This window comes from Myotis brandtii, unplaced genomic scaffold, assembly GCF_000412655.1.
Source record: "Myotis brandtii unplaced genomic scaffold, ASM41265v1 scaffold417, whole genome shotgun sequence".
NCBI lineage: Eukaryota > Metazoa > Chordata > Mammalia > Chiroptera > Vespertilionidae > Myotis > Myotis brandtii.
The window spans coordinates 421,520-440,946 of NW_005366017.1; the positions used below are offsets into that span (position 1 = coordinate 421,520).

The 19,427-nt window shown below is 50.6% G+C and overlaps 2 protein-coding genes across 3 annotated transcripts in view; both read left to right on the plus strand.

Annotated features, from left to right (window-relative positions):
* Positions 1–7,653, plus strand: part of ACRBP (acrosin binding protein) — an 18,239-nt gene extending 10,586 nt beyond the window's left edge. Inside the window, exons 3-11 of one of the 2 annotated variants that reach the window (XM_005873706.2) lie at positions 11–244; positions 413–507; positions 981–1,098; positions 1,672–2,197; positions 2,678–2,810; positions 5,044–5,223; positions 5,343–5,510; positions 6,653–6,736; positions 7,316–7,653. In XM_005873706.2, the coding sequence (XP_005873768.1) occupies positions 11–244; positions 413–507; positions 981–1,098; positions 1,672–2,197; positions 2,678–2,810; positions 5,044–5,223; positions 5,343–5,510; positions 6,653–6,736; positions 7,316–7,438 (1,661 nt within the window). In that variant the 3' untranslated portion in view covers positions 7,439–7,653. Of the gene's footprint in view, positions 1–10; positions 508–980; positions 1,099–1,671; positions 2,198–2,677; positions 2,811–5,043; positions 5,224–5,342; positions 5,511–6,652; positions 6,737–7,315 lie in introns of both variants that reach the window. The other variant, XM_005873705.2, reaches the window with a different exon arrangement.
* Positions 7,654–9,704: 2,051 nt separating this feature from the next.
* Positions 9,705–19,427, plus strand: part of LPAR5 (lysophosphatidic acid receptor 5) — a 10,905-nt gene continuing 1,182 nt past the window's right edge. Inside the window, exons 1-2 of the mRNA XM_014545683.1 lie at positions 9,705–10,631; positions 18,832–19,425. Coding sequence (XP_014401169.1) covers positions 19,029–19,425 — 397 coding nt within the window. The 5' untranslated portion in view covers positions 9,705–10,631; positions 18,832–19,028. The remainder of the gene's footprint in view (positions 10,632–18,831; positions 19,426–19,427) is intronic.

A 19,427-nucleotide genomic window follows, 5' to 3' on the forward strand; every position in this document is an offset into this window, starting at 1 on the left:
CTGCCAGCAGTGCTGCTCTTGCCTTCAGCTGCCCCTGGCCGCGGCCGCGGCGGCGGCGAGGATTCCGTTCCGACCTCCACGCCCGGGAGCCCCCTCTCTCCCGCCGAATACGAGCGCTTCTTCGCACTGCTGACCCCCACCTGGAAGGCAGAGACTACCTGCCGTCTGAGAGCCACCCACGGCTGCCGGAACCCCACCCTGGTCCAGCTGGACCAGTATGAGAACCACGGCTTGGTGCCCGACGGTGAGGGCCCGCCTCCCGGGGCAGATCTGTGCTCGCTGGAGACGGGCGGGTCTGGCCGGCCTCTGGCCCTGGGCCCGTCGTCTCCACCCTCCAGACCCAAGGCGCCCACCGCCCTCAGGAGGGAGGTCCCCCTCGTGTGTTCACCGTCTGCACCCCTGCCCTGCCCAGGTGCTGTGTGCTCCGACCTCCCTTACGCCTCCTGGTTCGAGTCCTTCTGCCAGTTTACTCAGTACCGTTGCTCCAACCATGTCTACTACGCCAAGGTGAGTCCCAGGACAAAGATGGATCTGGTGGCGCAGGACAAAGGGAGGGGCAGTGGCAGTAAGGAGCTGAGGAGGGCCATCCGTAGGGCTTTCTTCCCTGCCACTTGGCCAATCATTTACCCAGATTATGTATGAATGCAGACTCCCTTTGGGCATTCAGGCGGTCAGAACACTCCTGATAACTGTAAGAAAAGGAGGGGAGAGGCAAAAAGATAAGCCCTTCCATTTCTTCTAACAGTCAGTGAGTCACTCGAATCAAACATTAAAGACCAAAGGCAGGGTTGTGTCCAAGACATGGAGTTTTATCTTTCAGGGGAACCCTTTCTCAGGTCTGGAGGGTTCCACCAGGGACCCTGTGCCTTCGTCCCTGCCCAGGAGCTGTGAGCGAGGCAGCTGGGAGAGGGACTGAGGAGTAAGTTGGGGTAAGGCATTCCTTTGGGAAAGGCATTCCCACATCCCTTCTCTTCTTGCAGAGGGTCCGATGCTCCCAGCCAGTCCCAATTCTCTCACCTAACGCTGACCAGGAGACAGACTCTTCTACTGAAGCACAGCCCTCCACCATGACCTCCCCCGTGCCATCCCACAACACAGGTGAGACCCTCCCAACTGAGGAGACTGGGTGGTAGGGATATGGAAAGAATGTTGAGCAAGGGTGGGTGATGGACATAGGCAGCTCTTTACATAATGGGGAATCTGCTTTTTAGGAATACAAGTTAGAGCTGTCCTGTCCCAGAATATCTTCTGGCATTACTTCCAAGGCTGCCCCGACTCCATTTTTCCTAGCTCCCCAAAACATCCCTGGGACTTTTGTAAGCTAACATCTTCAGTCTAGAAAGGATTAGCTGCCAACTATTCAGAATATGTGCTAGTTCCTAAGTGAGAGAAACAACAGGTGGAGTTTGAGGTGGCAGTTAAGAGGGGCACTGGTAGGGAGGTGGAAAGGTGGCATACCACCAACTCCACCATCGCCATGGTAATGTTATTTTGATATTTGTATTCTTTTCTGTGTCATCTATACCTGACTGTGTGAATAATTTGGATTGAGGCTGCTTTCTTCTGCCTTGGTGTTTATGTGTGTGTGTCTCTGAACAAAAACATTCAGAGGCCAGAAAGCTGACTGTTCCTCTCCTTCTCTTTCCTGGTCCCTCCCAAACCCTGCTGCAGCCACAGAACGGCAGGCCTTCCAGCCCTGGCCCGAACTGCTCAAGAACAATGTGGAGGAGCTGCTGCAAGCCTCCATGTCCCTGGGAGGCCCAGAGCGAGTGTCGGGCCACAAGCAGGGTCAAAGGCAGGAGCAACAACAGGAGCAAGGACAAAAACATAAACAGGAGGGAGAGCAGGAGCAGGAGAAACAGGAGGAGGAGGAGGAGGAAGAGGAGGAAGAGGAGGAGGAGGAAGAAGAGGAGGAGGAGGAGGAAGAGGAAGAGGAGGGGGAGGGGAAGCAGGAGGAAGGACAGGGGACAAGGGAGAGACTGCATGCCATGTATGGGCTGCAGACGGACTCAGAGCCCAAGCACCAGGCTGGTTTATCTTCCAACCCTTTGTCCTTCGCTGCCCGGGTGCGGGAAGTGAAGTCTACGCCTATGATGGTGGAGAACATCCAGGAGCTCAGTCAACCTGCCCAGGAAATGGATGAAATGAGTGGGGTGTTTGATGAAGACTCTGCTTGGAGAAGCCAAAACTCTGGCAGGTACAGGAAATTCTGACTCCTGTACCTTTCCTGGTGCCTTTCCTCCTACCTTTCCTGCTGCCTTTCCTCCTACCTTTCCTGCTGCCTTCTTTGGGAATGAGAAGCCCACTTTCCAACTTTGACCTCCAGACCCACTCAGACCTGCTTGGGCTTCAGGCGCACCTAGTAACTGCCTGCCTCACCTGTTCTGTGGCCATCATTGGTTTAAGTCCTGCCTTAGATGCCTGTTTCCTTATACCTGGAACTACCAGGCTTGAGTTCCGGTCTTGTTTATGGCCTTGATAAACACTGCAATTTTGAGGAAGTTACTTCCCCTTTCTGGACCTCAGTTCCTCATTTTTAAAAGGAGGCAGTTGGTCCAGAGGCCTCTAAGGCCCCATCCAGCATGCTGAATGTGTGTGACCAAGAACAGAGTCTGAGGGAAAGGAAAGAGAAAGGATGTAGCTTTCTTCCCCACCAACCAGGTCTGTCTCCTTGCAGCCTCTTGCAGCTGCCCCATGAGGAGGCCTTACTGGTGATGTGCTATTCCATTGTGGAGAACACCTGCATCATGACCCCCACAGCCAGGGCCTGGCGGCACTTGGAGGATGAGATCCTTGGTTTCGGGAAGTCGGTAGGCCCAGCATGCTGTTTAATGGATACTTGCTCACTGGGCATCCTCTGGGCCTGGCACTATTAGGCCTTGGGAGTGGGGGATGGGCAGGGATACAGACAGCATGAGGCATCACTGGAGAGGTCCTCTTCAAGTGGGAATCCCTTCTTTGGAAGGACATCTCCAGCTCACCTTAAAGGAGGAAGGCTCAAGACTAGTCTGGAATCCATTCCAATTCAGAATTCATTCTTTTTAAAAAAATATATTTTTATTGATTTCAGAGAAGAAGGGAGAGGGAGAGAGAGATTGAAACATCAATGATGAGAGAATCATTGATCAGCTGCCTCCTGCAGGCCCCCTACTGGGGACTGAGCCCACAACCCAGGAATGTGCCCTTGACCAGAATCAAACCAGGGACCCTTCAGTCCGCAGGCCGACGCTTTGTCCACTGAGCCAAACCGGCTAGAGCCAGAATTCATTCTTCAGCTCTCTGAGTTGTTAGGCTTGAGTCATCTCCTGATCTAGTTCACCATCTTCAAACCTTGGCTTTACCTTAGATGCAGCTCTCCTTTCCAAAGCGGGCATAGAACCCATTCCAGGGATCTGTAGAGAAATTCCAGTCTCGATGTGTCCTCACCACCCAGCAAGTCCTATTCCCAGGAAAATATCCTTTAGGTTTTTAAATAAAACAAGTTAGCAAACATCTGTTGGGAGTTGGTATGCCATTTATTCATCCATTTGTTCAACAAATATTGATTGGTCACCAACTCTGAACAGGTATTTGAGATATTAACGATGAGCACAATAGATCTAATTATCGTGGGGGCTCTTGAAGTCCTAGTGGGAGAGGCAGATGAGGAAACAGGCAGAACAGTGTGACAGGAGAAACGCTGTGATGGATAAATACAAAGTGTAGAGAGAGCGGAAGGGGACAACTGTCTGTGTTTGGGAAGATCAGAAAATGCTTCTTAGAGGAACTGACGTTTACACTGAAACCTGAAGAGAAAGGAAGTTAACCCAGCCAAAGAAAGGACTTGGTAGAAGCTTCCTGCTAGAGGGAATAGCATGTGCAAAATCTGTGAGGCAAGAAAGAGGTTTCATGAGGGACAGACCAAGAATGAACATATTGCTCCTGCCCTTAAAGTACCTGGAGCCCACGGGGGACTCAGCAGCATTACAAAAGGAGTATGGTAGGTGTTGGAGAGAGGTTTCTAAGTGTAGGAAGTCCAGGAGTCATGGAGAGCCCACTGGATTTTAGGGCTTGGGCAAGGGAACGGTAAGGAGCCCATTTTGCCTGGAGCAAAGCAGTAAGGGATAGAGTCAGAGAAATAGTAAGGGTCACAATGTGAAAAATCCCAGGTGGCAGTCTGAAGCATTTGTATTTAATTGGGTAGGAAAAAGGAACTTAGTAACTAACCATTTTTGGTGAGAGACATGACTATTCCTCCCTTATGAGCTGTTGTGCGGAGTGAACAAGGAGATTTTTTGCACCTGTGATGTGCTGGACCCATGGGTGGAGAAGGAGAAGGCTGGGATTGACTGCAGATTTCCTGAGGAGACCGAGGGACTCGGGGCAAAGAACCTAGCTAGGAGATGGGGAGCTCCACTCTAAAGAATGTCTTCCAGGAACTTGGAGGTTTAAACCTAAGTAGAGTATAGGTTTTGAAGTTAGAAGGACTAGATCTATGTCTCAACTCCACCATTTATAAGGCATATGGTTTCGAGCAAGTTAGCCTCACTGAGCTTGTTTCCTTGTCAGTCAAATGGAGATATTATGAGGGCTAATGTGCAGGGCTCCTGTGAGACTAAATGAGATGATAGCATTTATATCCACGGTGCTTAGCCCTGGGTCAACTATTAGCACTATCATTAGAAAAGAGAGAGAAAAGGGGAAAGTTAGGAGATCTATTCAGATAGTCTAGGGGAGAGGTGGTTGTAGGTCACCCGAGGGTGGGCAGCTGTCAGGCACCTGGCAAGTGAGGATGTGGAGCTTGGGAAAGAGATCAGAACGGATGATGAAGATCTGGGTGTCCCTTGCAGAGAGATGAAGATTACCTGGGAGTAGAGAAATCATCCAGGAAGAGGGTGAAGAAATAGAGTGCGGAGGCGAGGTCCTTGAGGAACCCTTGGGGAGGGGAGCAGGGAGAAAAGCTTTTGGAAGAGCCTGGATGCAAAGACATTGTGGGAACTGCTCTGGAGGGCCGAGGTGTGGGACAGTCTCAGCCTCAGCCTCTTAACCACATTCCTGCCTTAGGTCTGTGACAGCCTTGGGCGGCACCACCTAGCTATCTGTCCCCTCTGTGCCTTCTGCTCCCTGAAGCTGGAGCAGTGCCACTCGGAGTCCAACCTGCAGCGGCAGAAGTGTGACGGTTCCCACAAAACACCCTTCATGAGCCCCTTTCTCTCATCCCAGAGCATGGCCATCGGCATCCAGGTACCTAGCCAGCTGGGCAGCCTCAGTGGGGGAGGCCTCAGGCTCTGGACCTCTATCCGGAAGGGAGACCTGCAGGGGGCGCAGGGGTTCACACCTCTCCCCTGTCCCCTCTGCTACAGATGGGGAATGTAAAATCGAGCCGCTATTACGGGCTGGATATTTATGGAGGGCTTCGCATGGATTTCTGGTGTGCCCTGCTAGCCACGAAGGGCTGTGAAGATACTCGAGTAGCTGGCTGGCTCCAGGCTGAGTTCCTTAGCTTCCAGGATGGGGATTTCCCCACCAAGGTCAGAGCCTTTCCCCAAAGCTGAACCCCACCTCACTCCCCCCAATTCCTGCTGGTTATTTGCTCCAGGCAGCCCTAGGGTGTGGAAGGGGACTTGGGCCCCTGGCTTCTGAGATCCAGTCCTCATTAAACCAGCTGCCTCTCTTTAGTAGACCACACACACACACACACACACACACAATAGAGCAGGATTGCGTTTGGCAAAGAAGGTAGGATTTGGGAGGGGTGGGAGAGCAAGCACAGGACCCTGAGGCAGGAGACAGAGCTTCTGGTCCCAGCTCTGCCAGTTACCTGCCAAGGGGCTTTGGTCAGGTTACTTCCCACTCTAGGCCAAAGTTATACTCATCCCTACAACAAATGACTAGGTGATGGGTGAAGGGCCACCCCTCCCCTGATCCAGTCCTTCCCTGACAGCCTCCTTCCCTAACTCTTCCAGTGCCTTTCCTGTCCAATGGCATTATTGTTCCCCCTCTCCCCAGAGTTACCTCCTCTGTGGAGCTACCTGTTGTACCTGAGAGCCAGACCCCTCCTTTCTGTGATTTAACAGGGGAAATCAAGACAATGAAAAGTAGGGGCAGCTTAAGAAAAGGCTAGTCACTGAGCTGAGGGGCCCCTGCCCAGACCTCCTCCCTGGGCCCCTAGATCTGGAAGAGGTCTCAGAGGTCATCTCTGCTGCACCCCTGGGTTTAGAGATGGGGAGGCGAGGTCCACAGAGGAAAGTGATTCAGCCGAGGTCCCACATTAGATTGTTCTACCCTCTCCCTCACTTGCCCATCACTAGAAGGCTCCCTGAGGCTGGTTCATTCATGGGCCCCCTTCCAGTGTTCTGCACCCTTAGTGCCCCCTTCCTCATTCCCCATTCCTCAGCCATTTTACCAGCAACTGAACAGCAGGGAAGCCATTTCCCACTCTCCGGCTCCTGGCTTCTTCCCACTAACTGAACTATGAGTGAGGGTGGGATGGGAAAGGCAGAGGGGACAAAGACCTCTTCCTCAGAGAGGGACACCCCCAGTGTGGAAGGTCTGGTTCTGAAAGGTCACACCCCTGCCCTTGGTTCCTTCACCGCGGGCACTCTCTGGAGGGCTGGTGTCTCATAAGGCTTCTGATATCTCCCCGCCTCCCCATCCCTGGCTCCTGGCCTAGATTTGTGACACAGACTATGTGCAGTACCCAAACTACTGTGCCTTCAAAAGCCAACAGTGTCTGATGAGAAACCGGGATCAGAAGGTGAGCTCGTCACCACGCCCCCCCCCCTCCCATCAGCCCCTCTAAATCGGTCACCTTGGTGGGGTGTCTTTTCTGGGCCACCCCCTTCCCCCTGCTCCACACAGCTGGGATGTGGAGAGCAGTTTCCTACTTGCCTCTCAGGGCAGAGGCCTCCACCAGAGCACTTGCTCTCCTCCACGCCCCCAGCCTTGGAGTAAGCAAGGCGCCCCAGCCAGAGGTGTCTGCAGGAATGCTGCAGAGAGGTGAAGGCCCTGAGGGCACCACAGGAAGAACCTCCCCTGGGTTGGGAACTAGATGTTGAGGTTGCAGTCTTGCCTTCTGCTCTTACTCACCAAGAAGTCTGGGATAAGTCACTTCCTCCCCCAGGCTCAGCCTCCTGATTTCTGAAAGGGGGAGGGGCCACTTGGTGTCTCTTGCAGCGGGAAAAACCCACATCTGAGTTTCTTCCTTCCCTCTACTGCCCTGTGCCCATGCCCGCCTGCCTCTGGTTCTTGTGGGACTTCTGACACCTCCCCACCTCCACACTGCTGGCTCCTTGCTCTGTAACTCACATTGTGTGTGTACCCGATCCCTGTGTAGATATCCCGTATGAGATGTCTGAAGAACGAGAGTTACAATATCTTGACCCCAGCCAGAAGCGAGGACCTTGTGCTTCGATGGAGCCAGGAGTTTAGCACCTTGACTCTAGGCCAAGCCGGATGAGCTGGGATTCTCCCTGTCTCCACCCCAGCCCAGACTGTCCACATTCTCCATTGCTCTCTTACTCCATTGGTCATCAGTTTGCGTCCAGGCTGCCCCTTTTGTGTCTCTTACCTGGTCCCTACCCACGTTTTCCTTGGGTCGGGGCAGGAGTCCCTGAAAGTGATGGAACTCCAACCGCCTTAAAGGATGTCTTTGCATAAAGTGTTTATTTTCAACCTATGTGGCCCATGTTGGTTATGATCCTATCCTCAGCACTGCCACAGTGCCCCATGGGGATCAACTCGCCCCCCCCCTTGCCCAGGGGCTTATGGATCCATCTATAGGAGAGATAATCTCATGGGAATGATGCTCAGGGAAGCAGCCATCTGCTGGGAGAAGAGGCCCTGGAAATCAGGGAGTTGGATTAAAGAAGACCATGGCTGGGGCTCAGGGATCTTGTGGGCCAGGAGGGCATGTGTCTTCATCTCTCTCCATCTCTGAATGATGTTCCTATTGCCCCCTCTCCCTTCCTCTCTGAAATATAAAATATTTTTTTAAGGGTGGAAACATCTGGGGCCTGGAGCTCAGGAAATCTTTGATTTGACATCTAGTAATGTGCCAGATGGTCTTCAATATTGAAGTGGTTGTGTCTAGACAACATACTTTGAGATGTGACTTCAGCATTGGCCTTTAATAACTTGGGATATCCCAGAGTATGTTCTGGGGACACACATGTTTGGGAAACTGTACAGTCTCTTCTATAGGTTTACAGTGATTAAAGCATTAAAAAACAAACAAACAGCCGAAACCGGTTTGGCTCAGTGGATGGAGCGTCGGCCTGCGGACTGAAGGGTCCCAGGTTCGATTCCGGTCGGGGGCATGTACCTGGGTTGCAGGCACATCCCCAGTGGGGGATGTGCAGGAGGCAGCTGATCGATGTTTCTCTCTCATCGATGTTTCTAACTCTCTATCTCTCTCCCTTCCTCTCTGTAAAAAATCAATTAAAAAATATTAAAAAAACAAACAAACAAACAAACAAAAAACTATGCCCCTGGCCAGTGTTGCTCAGTGGTTGAAGTGTTGGCCAGAGTACTGAAGGGCCTTGGGCTTGATTCCCAGTCAGGCCATGTAGCTGGGTTGCAGACTCAATCTCCAGCCCCAGTCAGGCACGTGTGGGAGGCAACCCATCAATATGTCTCTCATATCGATGTTTCTCTCTCACACACACAAATACACACAAATGGAATAGTATAATGCACCTCTATGCTTCATCCAGCTTCAATGAACACACTAGAGGCTCGGTGCATGAAATTCGTGCAGGCGGGGGATGTCCCTCAGCCCAGCCTGCACCTTCTCCAATCTGGGACTCCTCGGGAGATGTCTGACTGCCGGTTTAGGCCTGATCCCGGCCTAAACTAGCAGTCGGACATCCCTCTCACAATCCGGGACTGCTGGCTCCCAACCGCTTGCCTGCCTGCCTGCTTGGTTGTCCCTAACCACTTCCCTGCCAGCCTGATCAACGCCTAACTGCTCCCCTGCCAGCCCGATCGCCCCCAACTGCCCTCTCCTGTTGGCCTGCTTGCCCACAACTGCCCTCCCCTGCCGGCCATCTTGTAGCTGTGGGTGCCGCCATCTTTGAGGGTGTGGCAGTCAATTAGCGTATTCCCTCCTTATTGGCTGTGGGCGCCTCCATCTTTGAGGGTGTGGCAGTCAATTAGTGTATTTCCTCCTTATTGGCTGTGGGCGCCTCCATCTTTGAGGGTGTGGCAGTCAATTAGCGTATTCCCTCCTTATTGGCTGTGGGCGCCTCCATCTTTGAGGGTGTGGCAGTCAATTAGCGTATTCCCTCCTTATTGGCTGTGGGCGCCTCCATCTTTGAGGGTGTGGCAGTCAATTAGCGTATTCCCTCCTTATTGGCTGTGGGCGCCTCCATCTTTGAGGGTGTGGCAGTCAATTAGCGTATTCCCTCCTTATTGGCTGTGGGCGCCTCCATCTTTGAGGGTGTGGCAGTCAATTAGCGTATTCCCTCCTTATTGGCTGTGGGCGCCTCCATCTTTGAGGGTGTGGCAGTCAATTAGCGTATTCCCTCCTTATTGGCTGTGGGCGCCTCCATCTTTGAGGGTGTGGCAGTCAATTAGCGTATTCCCTCCTTATTGGCTGTGGGCGCCTCCATCTTTGAGGGTGTGGCAGTCAATTAGCGTATTCCCTCCTTATTGGCTGTAGGTGCTGCCATCTTTGAGGGCGGGACAGTCAATTAGCATATTCCCTCTTTATTGGCTGTGGGTGCCGCCATCTTTGCAACAGTGTGAGGGTCAATTAGCATATTCCCTCTTTAGTAGATAGGATTATTAGATAGGATGGTCAATCTTTCAGTGGCATGTTCAAGGCTCTGAGAAGCCCTGTAATAGAGAAACCTGTTTAAGCCAGCATTTTCCAACCTCACTTGACCACAATATCCTTTTTCACTCACCACTCAAAAACTTGAACTTATTTTTGTGTATTGAGCATGGACAACATGTCTAGCCCTGCTGATAGAGAAGACAAGGGTCTTGACCAGGGTACAGAAAAGAGGGGCTGTCGTCTAAGCTCTCCCCAGCCCTCCGGCCCCCCAACCCCCAGCCTAGGAAAGAGAAGGAAGCCAGGAGGAACAGCCCAGCCTGGTATCAGCTGTGGTGGAGAGGCTGTGCACACTCTGCAGTGAGAGTGGGCCCAGCAGCAGCCCTGGCACGTAGAGGGGCCCGAGGCAGGGGGAGGGATAAAGCCACAGGTGGCAAGAGCAAAACCACCTGCAGGGATCCAAAAGAGAGACACCCAGAGGGAACTGGAGAGAAAATCGAGAGGCTGGTGATTAGTCATCGAATCAGGGGTGGGTGTGCCCGTTAGGCTTCCCGGAAACTGTGGGGAGTCTGTGAGCGATGGGCGGGGAAGTCATTAGTTGGCCCAGAGTTGGGGCTAGACTAAGTGCCATTATCTGCTGGGGTTTCTTCTCTGGCCAGTCTGTGAAGACCGCTGAAGGCACTGCTTCCTCCTCTCTCTCCCCGCGAGTGGAGTGCGAGTGCGGGGTTGGGTGAGTGCACAGAGCTGGAATCTGTTGAGATCTGCCCAGGTGGGTGTGTCCCCACCCGCCCCAGGAGCAGGTCCTTCCAGCCCAGCCCAGTGCAGAGCAGACAGCGGAAGCCAGCTTGGGGCAGCGGCAGAGCTCGACGGAGCACAGGTACGGGGGTGTCACAGGTGGGCTTGAACCTCATGGGGGGCATTAGGGGCGGCACCCCACTTTTAGAAATGGGGGATGCGGGTAGGGGCGGAGGTGAGGGTGGGCCACGGGCCCCAGAAAACCTTTTGAATCGAGAAAAAGCTAAAGGGGCTGCCTCAGGCAGAGAGACCTTCTCAGACAGAACACACCCTAGGGTGCCCCTCTGAGGCTCGAAGCCCCACAAGGGGGCATCTTGGAAGCTGTGTTCTCCCCTTCACCCTTAGGCCCACTGTCATGCTGAGCCCAGGCTTCCCAAGACCAATGAGGAGGGTCCTCTGGGGTTGATTTCCAACGGTTTCCCATCCTCAGCTAGTACTTAACCCCTAATACCCACTCACCTCCCAGGGCCAGGCCCTCTCCTAGGTGACAATAAACTTATCTGATTAAACTCCATGAATGGGTTCACGGCACAAAGGTGTTCTTATGGTTATTCTTCCTAGCTAACCAAGGGCTATTAACCAAGGAGTATTTCTTTCTTTCTTTCTATCTATCTATCTATCTATCTATCTATCTATCTATCTATCTATCTATATTGATTTTAAAGAGAGGAAGGGGGAGAGAGAAAAAAACATACATTGATTTGTTGTTCCACTTATTTATTGGTGCATTCTTGTATGTATCCTGACTGGAGATTGAACCTGTAAGCTTGGTGTATCAGGACAATGCTCTAACCAACTGACCTACCCGGCAAAGGCCTCCAAGGGGTATTGTAATGGGGTCTTTGAAAAACACAGCCTTAACACAATGTGTTCATCTACATCAGTGGTTCTCAACCTGTGGGTCGCGACCCCTTTGGGGGTCGAACGACCCTTTCACAGGGGTCGCCTAATACCATCGGAAAACACATATATAATTACATATTGTTTTGTGATTAATCACTATGCTTTAATTATGTTCAATTTATAACAATGAAAATACATCCTGTATATCAGATATTTACATTGTGATTCATAACAGTAGCAAAATTACAGTTATGAGGTAGCAATGAAAATAATTTTATGTTTGGGGGTCACCACAACATGAGGAACTGTATTAAAGGGTCTCGGCATTAGGAAGGTTGAGAACCACTGATCTATATAAAAGGATTAGACAAAATTATTTCTCATGTCCCTGTAGCGATGCTAGAATGTGGCTCACGGGTGACATGAAGGAGATGAAATTTCAGATATTGAGCACAGGTGGGGGAAATATTTGAGGGTGGGCAAAGCCTTATGATACCTTTGTCTCACATCAATGAGGGCAGCTGCCTCCCTATTACCTGTGTTTATAGGGGCCTCCCTGAGAGAAGGGGAGCTCCCACCTGATTGTATCTCCAGCTCCTTTTAGGGTGAGCTGAAATTGTAGCCCTAAGAGGAGATGGAGGCAAGGATTGAGGGGGAAACAGAATCTTATCCTGTAAGCCTCACCTCCTGGCCACTCAGAGCACTAGAGCCCAGCTCTGCCTGCCTGTGTCTGATGCTGTCAGCTCTCCCCACCCTGCTGCCCCCAGTGTACACCCCAACACAAGCCCAGGGGAAGGAGACAGTAGAAAGGTGAGGGCAGAAGCCAATGGTGCTGCCTGGAGTTCAGGGTGAGGTCAACAAGGCTGGAAGGCTGCAGGAGACTCTCTGAGCCAAGCAAGGTTAGCTGCACGCAGACACTCAGAGCACAGGGCCGCCACAGCTCCTCTGAGTGATTTCTCTTGATTGGGACTTTACTTCCTGTTTTTCCAGCTCTTGAAAGCAGGGGGGAGGGAGATGTGCAGGTGGGGAGGTGACACCCCACATTGGGGAAACTCATTATTGAGCTGTCGGCCACCTTTACTTTCTGCCTTTTCCCAGAAAGAAATGGGCGAGATGAGGTCAGAATACCTGGGACAGGAGAAGACATGACTGGGGATGATGTTGAGAAGGCAGCAGGAGACAGGCTCCGTGTGGGGGCAGGCATTTTGGCTGGAGCAAGCAGAGCAGGCCTGGACCCAGGAGGAGAGTGGATGGAGATGGGACAGGACAATCCCTTGGGGTCTGTGCCAGAGAGGTGCCTGTCCTTGGGAAGGACGTGGTCCCTGAGTGAGGATGAGGCCATCTACTCACCCTGGCAACCTCGAACTATCTCCACACCACAGAGCCCTCAGACCCAGGACAAGCTGATGAGCAGGATTCATCCGTGTCCCTAAAGCAGCTCTGGGACAGATCTTTTCAGGAAGCCTTTGGACTGGGTTAAGCTTCTCCCAGCGGCTCGGCAGTTTGGATCCGTGTGGGGAGTTTGAATATACAGATACGGAGAGGCCTTTGTAATGAAGCCGGCTGCATGCCAGGGTGTATCCTCCCAGTGCTGCCTGAGCCCAGCACCAGAGGAAGTGGGCTGAGCTGACAAAGGCAGGTTAGAGCACACACTGGGTAGCGCAAGCATGTCAAACTCGCAGCCTGCGGGCCGCATGCAGCCCACAACGAATATTTTTGTGGCCCAGCCAATATAACTGTATGTAAGAAACGTTTTAATAAAAATTTCGTAACTTAATTTTTACTAGATCCTATTATATATAGTTATTAATAACAAACTACAACGTTCGATAATGACTGAGTACTATAATCATGTTGCATTCATTTCCCTTTCGCGCCTTTAGACGCAGGCGCACCATTTCTCTCCACTAATACCAGCAGGGAATATTTTAGCAGCTGATGGCCACGTCATTAGTCTTGGACTGACTTGTTTGGTGTGCGCAATAGGAAATATTTCGCTTTCGGAGAACAAGAAGAATAGGTTTATTTGCATTACGCAGTTATTCAGTGTCTGATAAGTTAATGTTCAAGAAAAAATATTAATTTTTATTAAAATGTTCTATTATTTTATTTTAACGATTACTCATTTATTTCAGCCCTTTGTATTTAGCATGTCTCTATTGAAATAAACCTAAGTTTCTATGAAAATTGAAGCTTTTGTTTTTTTGTGGCCCACATAAACTTAAACCTTGTTTATTTGGCCCGTGTTAGCCTTTGAGTTTGACATGGTTGGTGTAGCGGGTGGGACACACTGACAGGCCGGGACTTCAGAATCTAAAATGAGGTTGGGGTTATTCTAGAGCAGATCTCCTGGGGCAAGGAGGATGAGGATATCTGAGATTCCTTCTTTTCAAACTTCTGAAAGATGTGAATTAATTACTAAAAAGAGGAGGTGAAGAGAGAGCAAGGCATTTGATGAATGTGTGGGAGGGAAAAGGAGAGAAATGCCTGGAGAGGGTAGCAGAGAAGAAAGCTGGACCAAGAGGAAGTATTTCTTTCCCGTCCCTGCCTCCATCATTGTCCCAAGTCACGTATTTGTCTTCAGCTCTTGTCTGTGCTGTTGGTCAGATGCCAGAAGGGTGGGTACTGCTGGCGGGTTCTGTGTAGCAGAGAGAGGGAATGATCATGATCTAGCCTCCTGCCCACTTTTACTCTCTCAGTCTTACTTCCTGTCTGTGGCAGAAAATAGCCCTGTCCCTCCCGCTTATCTCAGCAAAGAGCACTGCTCAGCCAGCTCAGAGGACAATGGGACAGGTCTGAGAGGCCCTAAGGACACGAGGAAGGAACCTGGGTCTGGAGGTGCACAGGGGAGGCTGAAGGACAGGGACACAGGGAGGAGGAAAGTGGCCGCACGCTCTGGTGTGAGTGTGTGGTGGGCAGGTGATGTGGATGGCACAGCGCCTGGTGCCTCTTTGTGTTTGGTGCTTTCTTTGCCCTTCAGTGCCTTGGTGCTGGGATCTGTTCGTGCACATCCGTGTAGGTATGTGCTCCTGAAGCTGCCTGGCTCTGTCTGTCGGCGCAAGGACACGGTCCCTAAGGCAGGGGCTGTGTCTGCCCTTCCTCCTGGGGCCGTCTGTCCATGCCTTCATGCATTTGTGAGTTACAGGGCGTGCAGCCACACTGAGGGACAGGTTACTGGGAATCTTATGTTACCACATCCATGTGTGTGGAGGTGGCTGAGCCTATACAGGCTTCCGTGTCATATCCCTCCTCCCCTGTGAAATGAAACCCCGTGTCCATTCTTTTCTGGGTTGGCTGCTGTTTCTTTACTTCCAACATCTCCCCTACAACCCAACCTCTGCCGCAAGGCAGGGTGGGGAGAGGGCCAGGCTGCCCCTTCCCCACATCTAGAACCCTCCTTCCATTTCCTGCTTGCCTCCTTTTTGGCAGAGTTTTCCATCTTGTCATCTGGCCTGGCACTGTGCCCATTCAGGTCCACTGACGGGAGCCTCAGGGAAGCGGGCAGATGGGGTGGGGACCAGGGCAGGGGCCTGGCAGCTTTCAACGCTCAGCTTGGGCCATTCTGTGTAAGTCTGACAGGAAGGGGTGACTTTTTGACAAATAGGTTCCACTATAAAGAAACCCAAGGACACCCTTCTTTTGGAGCAAGAGCATTAGCATCAGTTTTGCTAAGGGGTTCCTAACTTTACCTTTAAATAGCAGCTCACGTAATACATTTTGGTCTGTTAAACAATGTAACTTCATCAACAGAAAGACTTGCAATTTTGGGGAAATAATTAGTATTGATTGCCCAAGTAATGGTTAAGAATGATAAAGTGTTACAGTAATTATAGTGTGAACTGTTACTGAAATTTTAATGCAACCTGTTTCCAAACAGGCCTTTTAAGGGGCATGGTCTTTTACTAAGTGAGTTATACATGCGGACAAGATAGTCAGAAATGTGATAATAAGAAGTGGTTACTTGTAAAAAAAAAAAAGAAAGAAAAGAAGAAGAAGTGGTTAGTTGTGGTTAGCTAACTGATTTGATATATGTTATAACAATTACAAAATAGTTAAACAATGCGGGAGGGGACAGGGGCCTGCTAAGTAGAGAGACTGAGGTGTGAACAAACTTGGGAAGAAAAGCAGTGAAAGATGTGGTCCCATCCCAAGATCTTACCATCTAGTTGGGGAAATGGAACCAATAGACACAGTACAGCCTGATGAGTTCAAAGCAGCAAGGTAAGTGCTTAAGTAGGTGAGCGGAAATTGTAAGGAGGGGCTTATTTGTGTGTGTGAAAGACAGATGAGCCCACGTTACCAATGTTTGAAGTGGGAGAAGAAGAAAGCAGATTACTTAAAAGTATATATTTCAATTAGACAAATGAGGAAGTAAAACCATATCTCTGTGGGCACAGATTTCACATCGGCATCTGTAAAAGACCGGGAGCGCTATGCAGCGTCCATCCTCGTCTCTAACCACCCACTCTTATTGGAAGTAGCACCAAACAGCTTGGACTTTGGAGCCAGGAAGTCCTGGGTTTGAATCCTGACTTCACTCCTCACGGAGCTCTTGAGCTGTTTCCTTGCCTGTAAAAATGAGGGTAAACACCGACCTCCAAGGGCTGTTGGAAGGATTAAATATTGTGCATATAAAATACCCCAGGATGTGGCGAACAATCAGTAAATGACAGCTATTTCACTCAACATTTATTGACATTGACGTAGGTGCTGGCAATACAAAGATGAGTAAGTCACAGTCCATGGCCCTTCCCTCAAGGAGCTCACAGTCGAGTGGGAGGTGCAGATAAAGAACAGCTCATTACAGTACAAAAAAATAGACCTGCGCACCCAGGGGAAGTGCCAGTGAGGGACCACATCTGCCTCGTAGGGAGGGAGTCAGGACAGGCCGCACGGAGTCCTAAGAGATGACTGAGTCTGTCAGTTGGAGAATGGGAGGAGGCTCCTTCCAGGTTGAGGAAACAGCATGAAAACATAAGGTATGTGCAAAATGATTAGTTTGGTGTAGCTGGAGCAAAGGAGCATGGGAGATGGGGCATGTGTCAGGAACAGAGCCTGGTTTTATTTGCTTTTCAGCTCCAGTTAGTGTTACTCTCCCTGTTGAAACTGGTATTTTGGAGAGGAAGTGTTTCTTTCTTTTTTTAAAAAAAACTCTTTATTTATTTATTTTATTTATTTACAATATACAAAGTAAAGTGGTCTCTATGTGGTCTCCAATTTTGGTCCTCCGGTATCAGGGTTCTCTCCTGCGAGTTTTTCGTTGATTACTCGGGAAGTTTTTCTGTATTTTAGTTGTAATACCAGTTTGTTCCTGGGAGCATGTCCATGCAGCATCCACTTACTCTGCCGCCTTTTTTTAATCCTAGGAAGTGTTTCTTTATTCCCTTTAACTGTCCTACACCTCTCACAAGTCTTAAACTGCGGTTAGTAGTGGTTGGAGGGAGAACAAATGAACAAAAACCCACAGAAAAACTTGTTACAGTTAGGTTTACGATTTAGTTTTATGTAAGAATTCAAGCAGTTCCTTTTGAAAGGAGTAAGTCCAGTATCTTAGGATAATTGCTCAGGGTGTCCGCACAACTTTGCTCCCTAAGATGGCATGTGGACACCCATATGCATAGCATTATTCACAATAGCCCACAGGTAGAAAAACCCAAGAAACCATTGACAGATGAATGAATAAACAAAGTGTGATATACATATATATGAATATATTATTCAGCCATAACAAATAATGCAATTTGATACATACTACAACATGGATAGACCTTGAAAACTTTTGCTAAGTGAAATAAGCCAGGCACAAAAGGAACAGATATTATATGACTCCACCCATGCGAGCTATCTGGAATGAGCAAATTCATAGAGACAGAAAGTAGAATAGAGGTTACCAGTGGCTGGAGGGCAGGGGTGGTGGTGGAATGGGCAGTTACTGTTTAATGGGTATAAAGTTGTTGTTTGGGATGGTGAAAAGGTTCTGGTGATGGTTACACAACATTGTGAATGTACTTAATGCCACTGAATTGTACACTTCAAGATGGTTACAAGGGTAAATATTATGTATATTTCACCACAAACACATAAAATAGATGGCATCTGGGTAGCTTCTGTGGCCTCGTGGCATTAAGGAAGGTGGGATACTGAGACCATGTCCTGTCATCTGGCTACTCCACCTCTTAACTCCATCCTTTGTCGGCCAGCTGTTGCCTCTCTCCAGCAGTCTCATCAGTACCCATGGTACTTTCTCACCTCACTGCCCTGCTCTCTGGGCTTAGGCTCCCCTTGGGTCTCTTACTAACAAACAACCATCTCTCCTTATCACAGAACCCCATCTAGGGATGTCCCTAGTCCAGCAGTTGCCAACCTTTCGGACCTCACGGACCACCAGTGGTCTGCGGACCTCCGGTTGGGGACCGCTGCTTAGTCAGATCCTCCAGGGGAAAAGCTCAACCCACAGAGCCTTGCCCTGCCTGCAGGGCTGTGCTGGGGTGTGATCAGCCCAGGAGAACCCTGTTATATTATTATCCCCACTTTACAGGTGAAGAAACGTAGAGAGGTCAACTCAAGGGTAAACTCACGGCACTCTGAGCGCAAGCCCAGCCCACACAGGAGCAACAGTGGGTGTGAGGAGTGAGGCTGGAATTTTGTACTGTACTTGGGAGCTTGAACTTTATTCTTTAGATAAAAGGGAACCAGGAGAACACCTGTTCCGGGGGAGGTGCTCCACAGCACTTGTCACCACCTGACATGACACCTGTTTACTTGCACTTTATTACCTGTTTCTCTCCAGTGGAATGAAAGTAAATTGGGGGCAAGGCCTTTTTGTTCACTGCTGCGAACATGTCTGTGAAAGCCTAAACACTTTATATATATTGTCTTATTTAATCTAAAAACCTCATGACCCCCACTCCTCGACCCTCATTCCACCCCCAGGTAAAGAAAATGAACTTCAGAGAGAGTAAGTCATTTTTCTGACAACTAAAGTTAGGTGAACTGGCAAAGCCAGGATTGAAACCCAGGCAGTCTTGCCCTAGCCGGTTTGGCTCAGTGGATGGAGCATCGGTCTGCAGACTCAAGGGTCCCAGGTTCGATTCTGGTCAAGGGCACAAGCCCGGGTTGTGGGCTCGGTCCCCAGTGGGGGGCGTGCAGGAGGCAGCCAAGCAATGATTCCCTCCCATCATTGATGTTTCTATCTCTCTCTTCCTCTCCCTTCCTCTCTGAAATCAATAAAAATATATTTTAAAAAAGAAAGAAACCCAGGCGGTCTGAACTGCTATACAGCCCTGCTGCAGAAAGCTACTCTGGCAGGACAGAAGGTGGGGCAAAGGCTTGAGGCTGAGAAAAGATTCAAGAGGTGAGCCAGTTTAGCTAGATAAACATCTGTGTCCTCCACCCTGGCCTTGCATAACGATGACTTCTGGTTTGCCTTCCTATTCCAGGTCTCGGGATGATGAAGCCCTGACCAAAGGCACCCACCCCCTGGCAGCCATAGCCCACATTCTCAAGGCCTACCTCTGCTGGCTTTGGGACCGTCTCCATGCAGCCTGCAGGCCCTGTGCTGGAGATGATTGCCCTGTCAGGACCTTGGTGTGCCCCGTGATGCCCCGAGGCTCGCTCCTCGGCACACTTTGGCAAGATGTTGGCCAACTCCTCAGCAAACACTTCTACCAACAGCTCGGATCTCCCGTGCCCTGACTACCGGGCCACCCACCGCCTGCACATGGTGGTCTACAGCCTGGTGCTCCTCGCGGCGCTCCCGCTCAACGCGCTGGCCCTCTGGGTCTTCCTGCGCGCGCTGCGCGTGCACTCCGTGGTGAGCGTGTACATGTGCAACTTGGCGGCCAGCGACCTGCTCTTCACCCTGTCGCTGCCCGTGCGCCTGCCCTACTACGCGCTGCACCACTGGCCCTTCCCGGACCTCCTGTGCCAGACGGCGGGCGCCATCTTCCAGATGAACATGTACGGCAGCTGCATCTTCCTGACCCTCATCAACGTGGACCGCTACGCCGCCGTGGTGCACCCGCTGCGGCTGCGC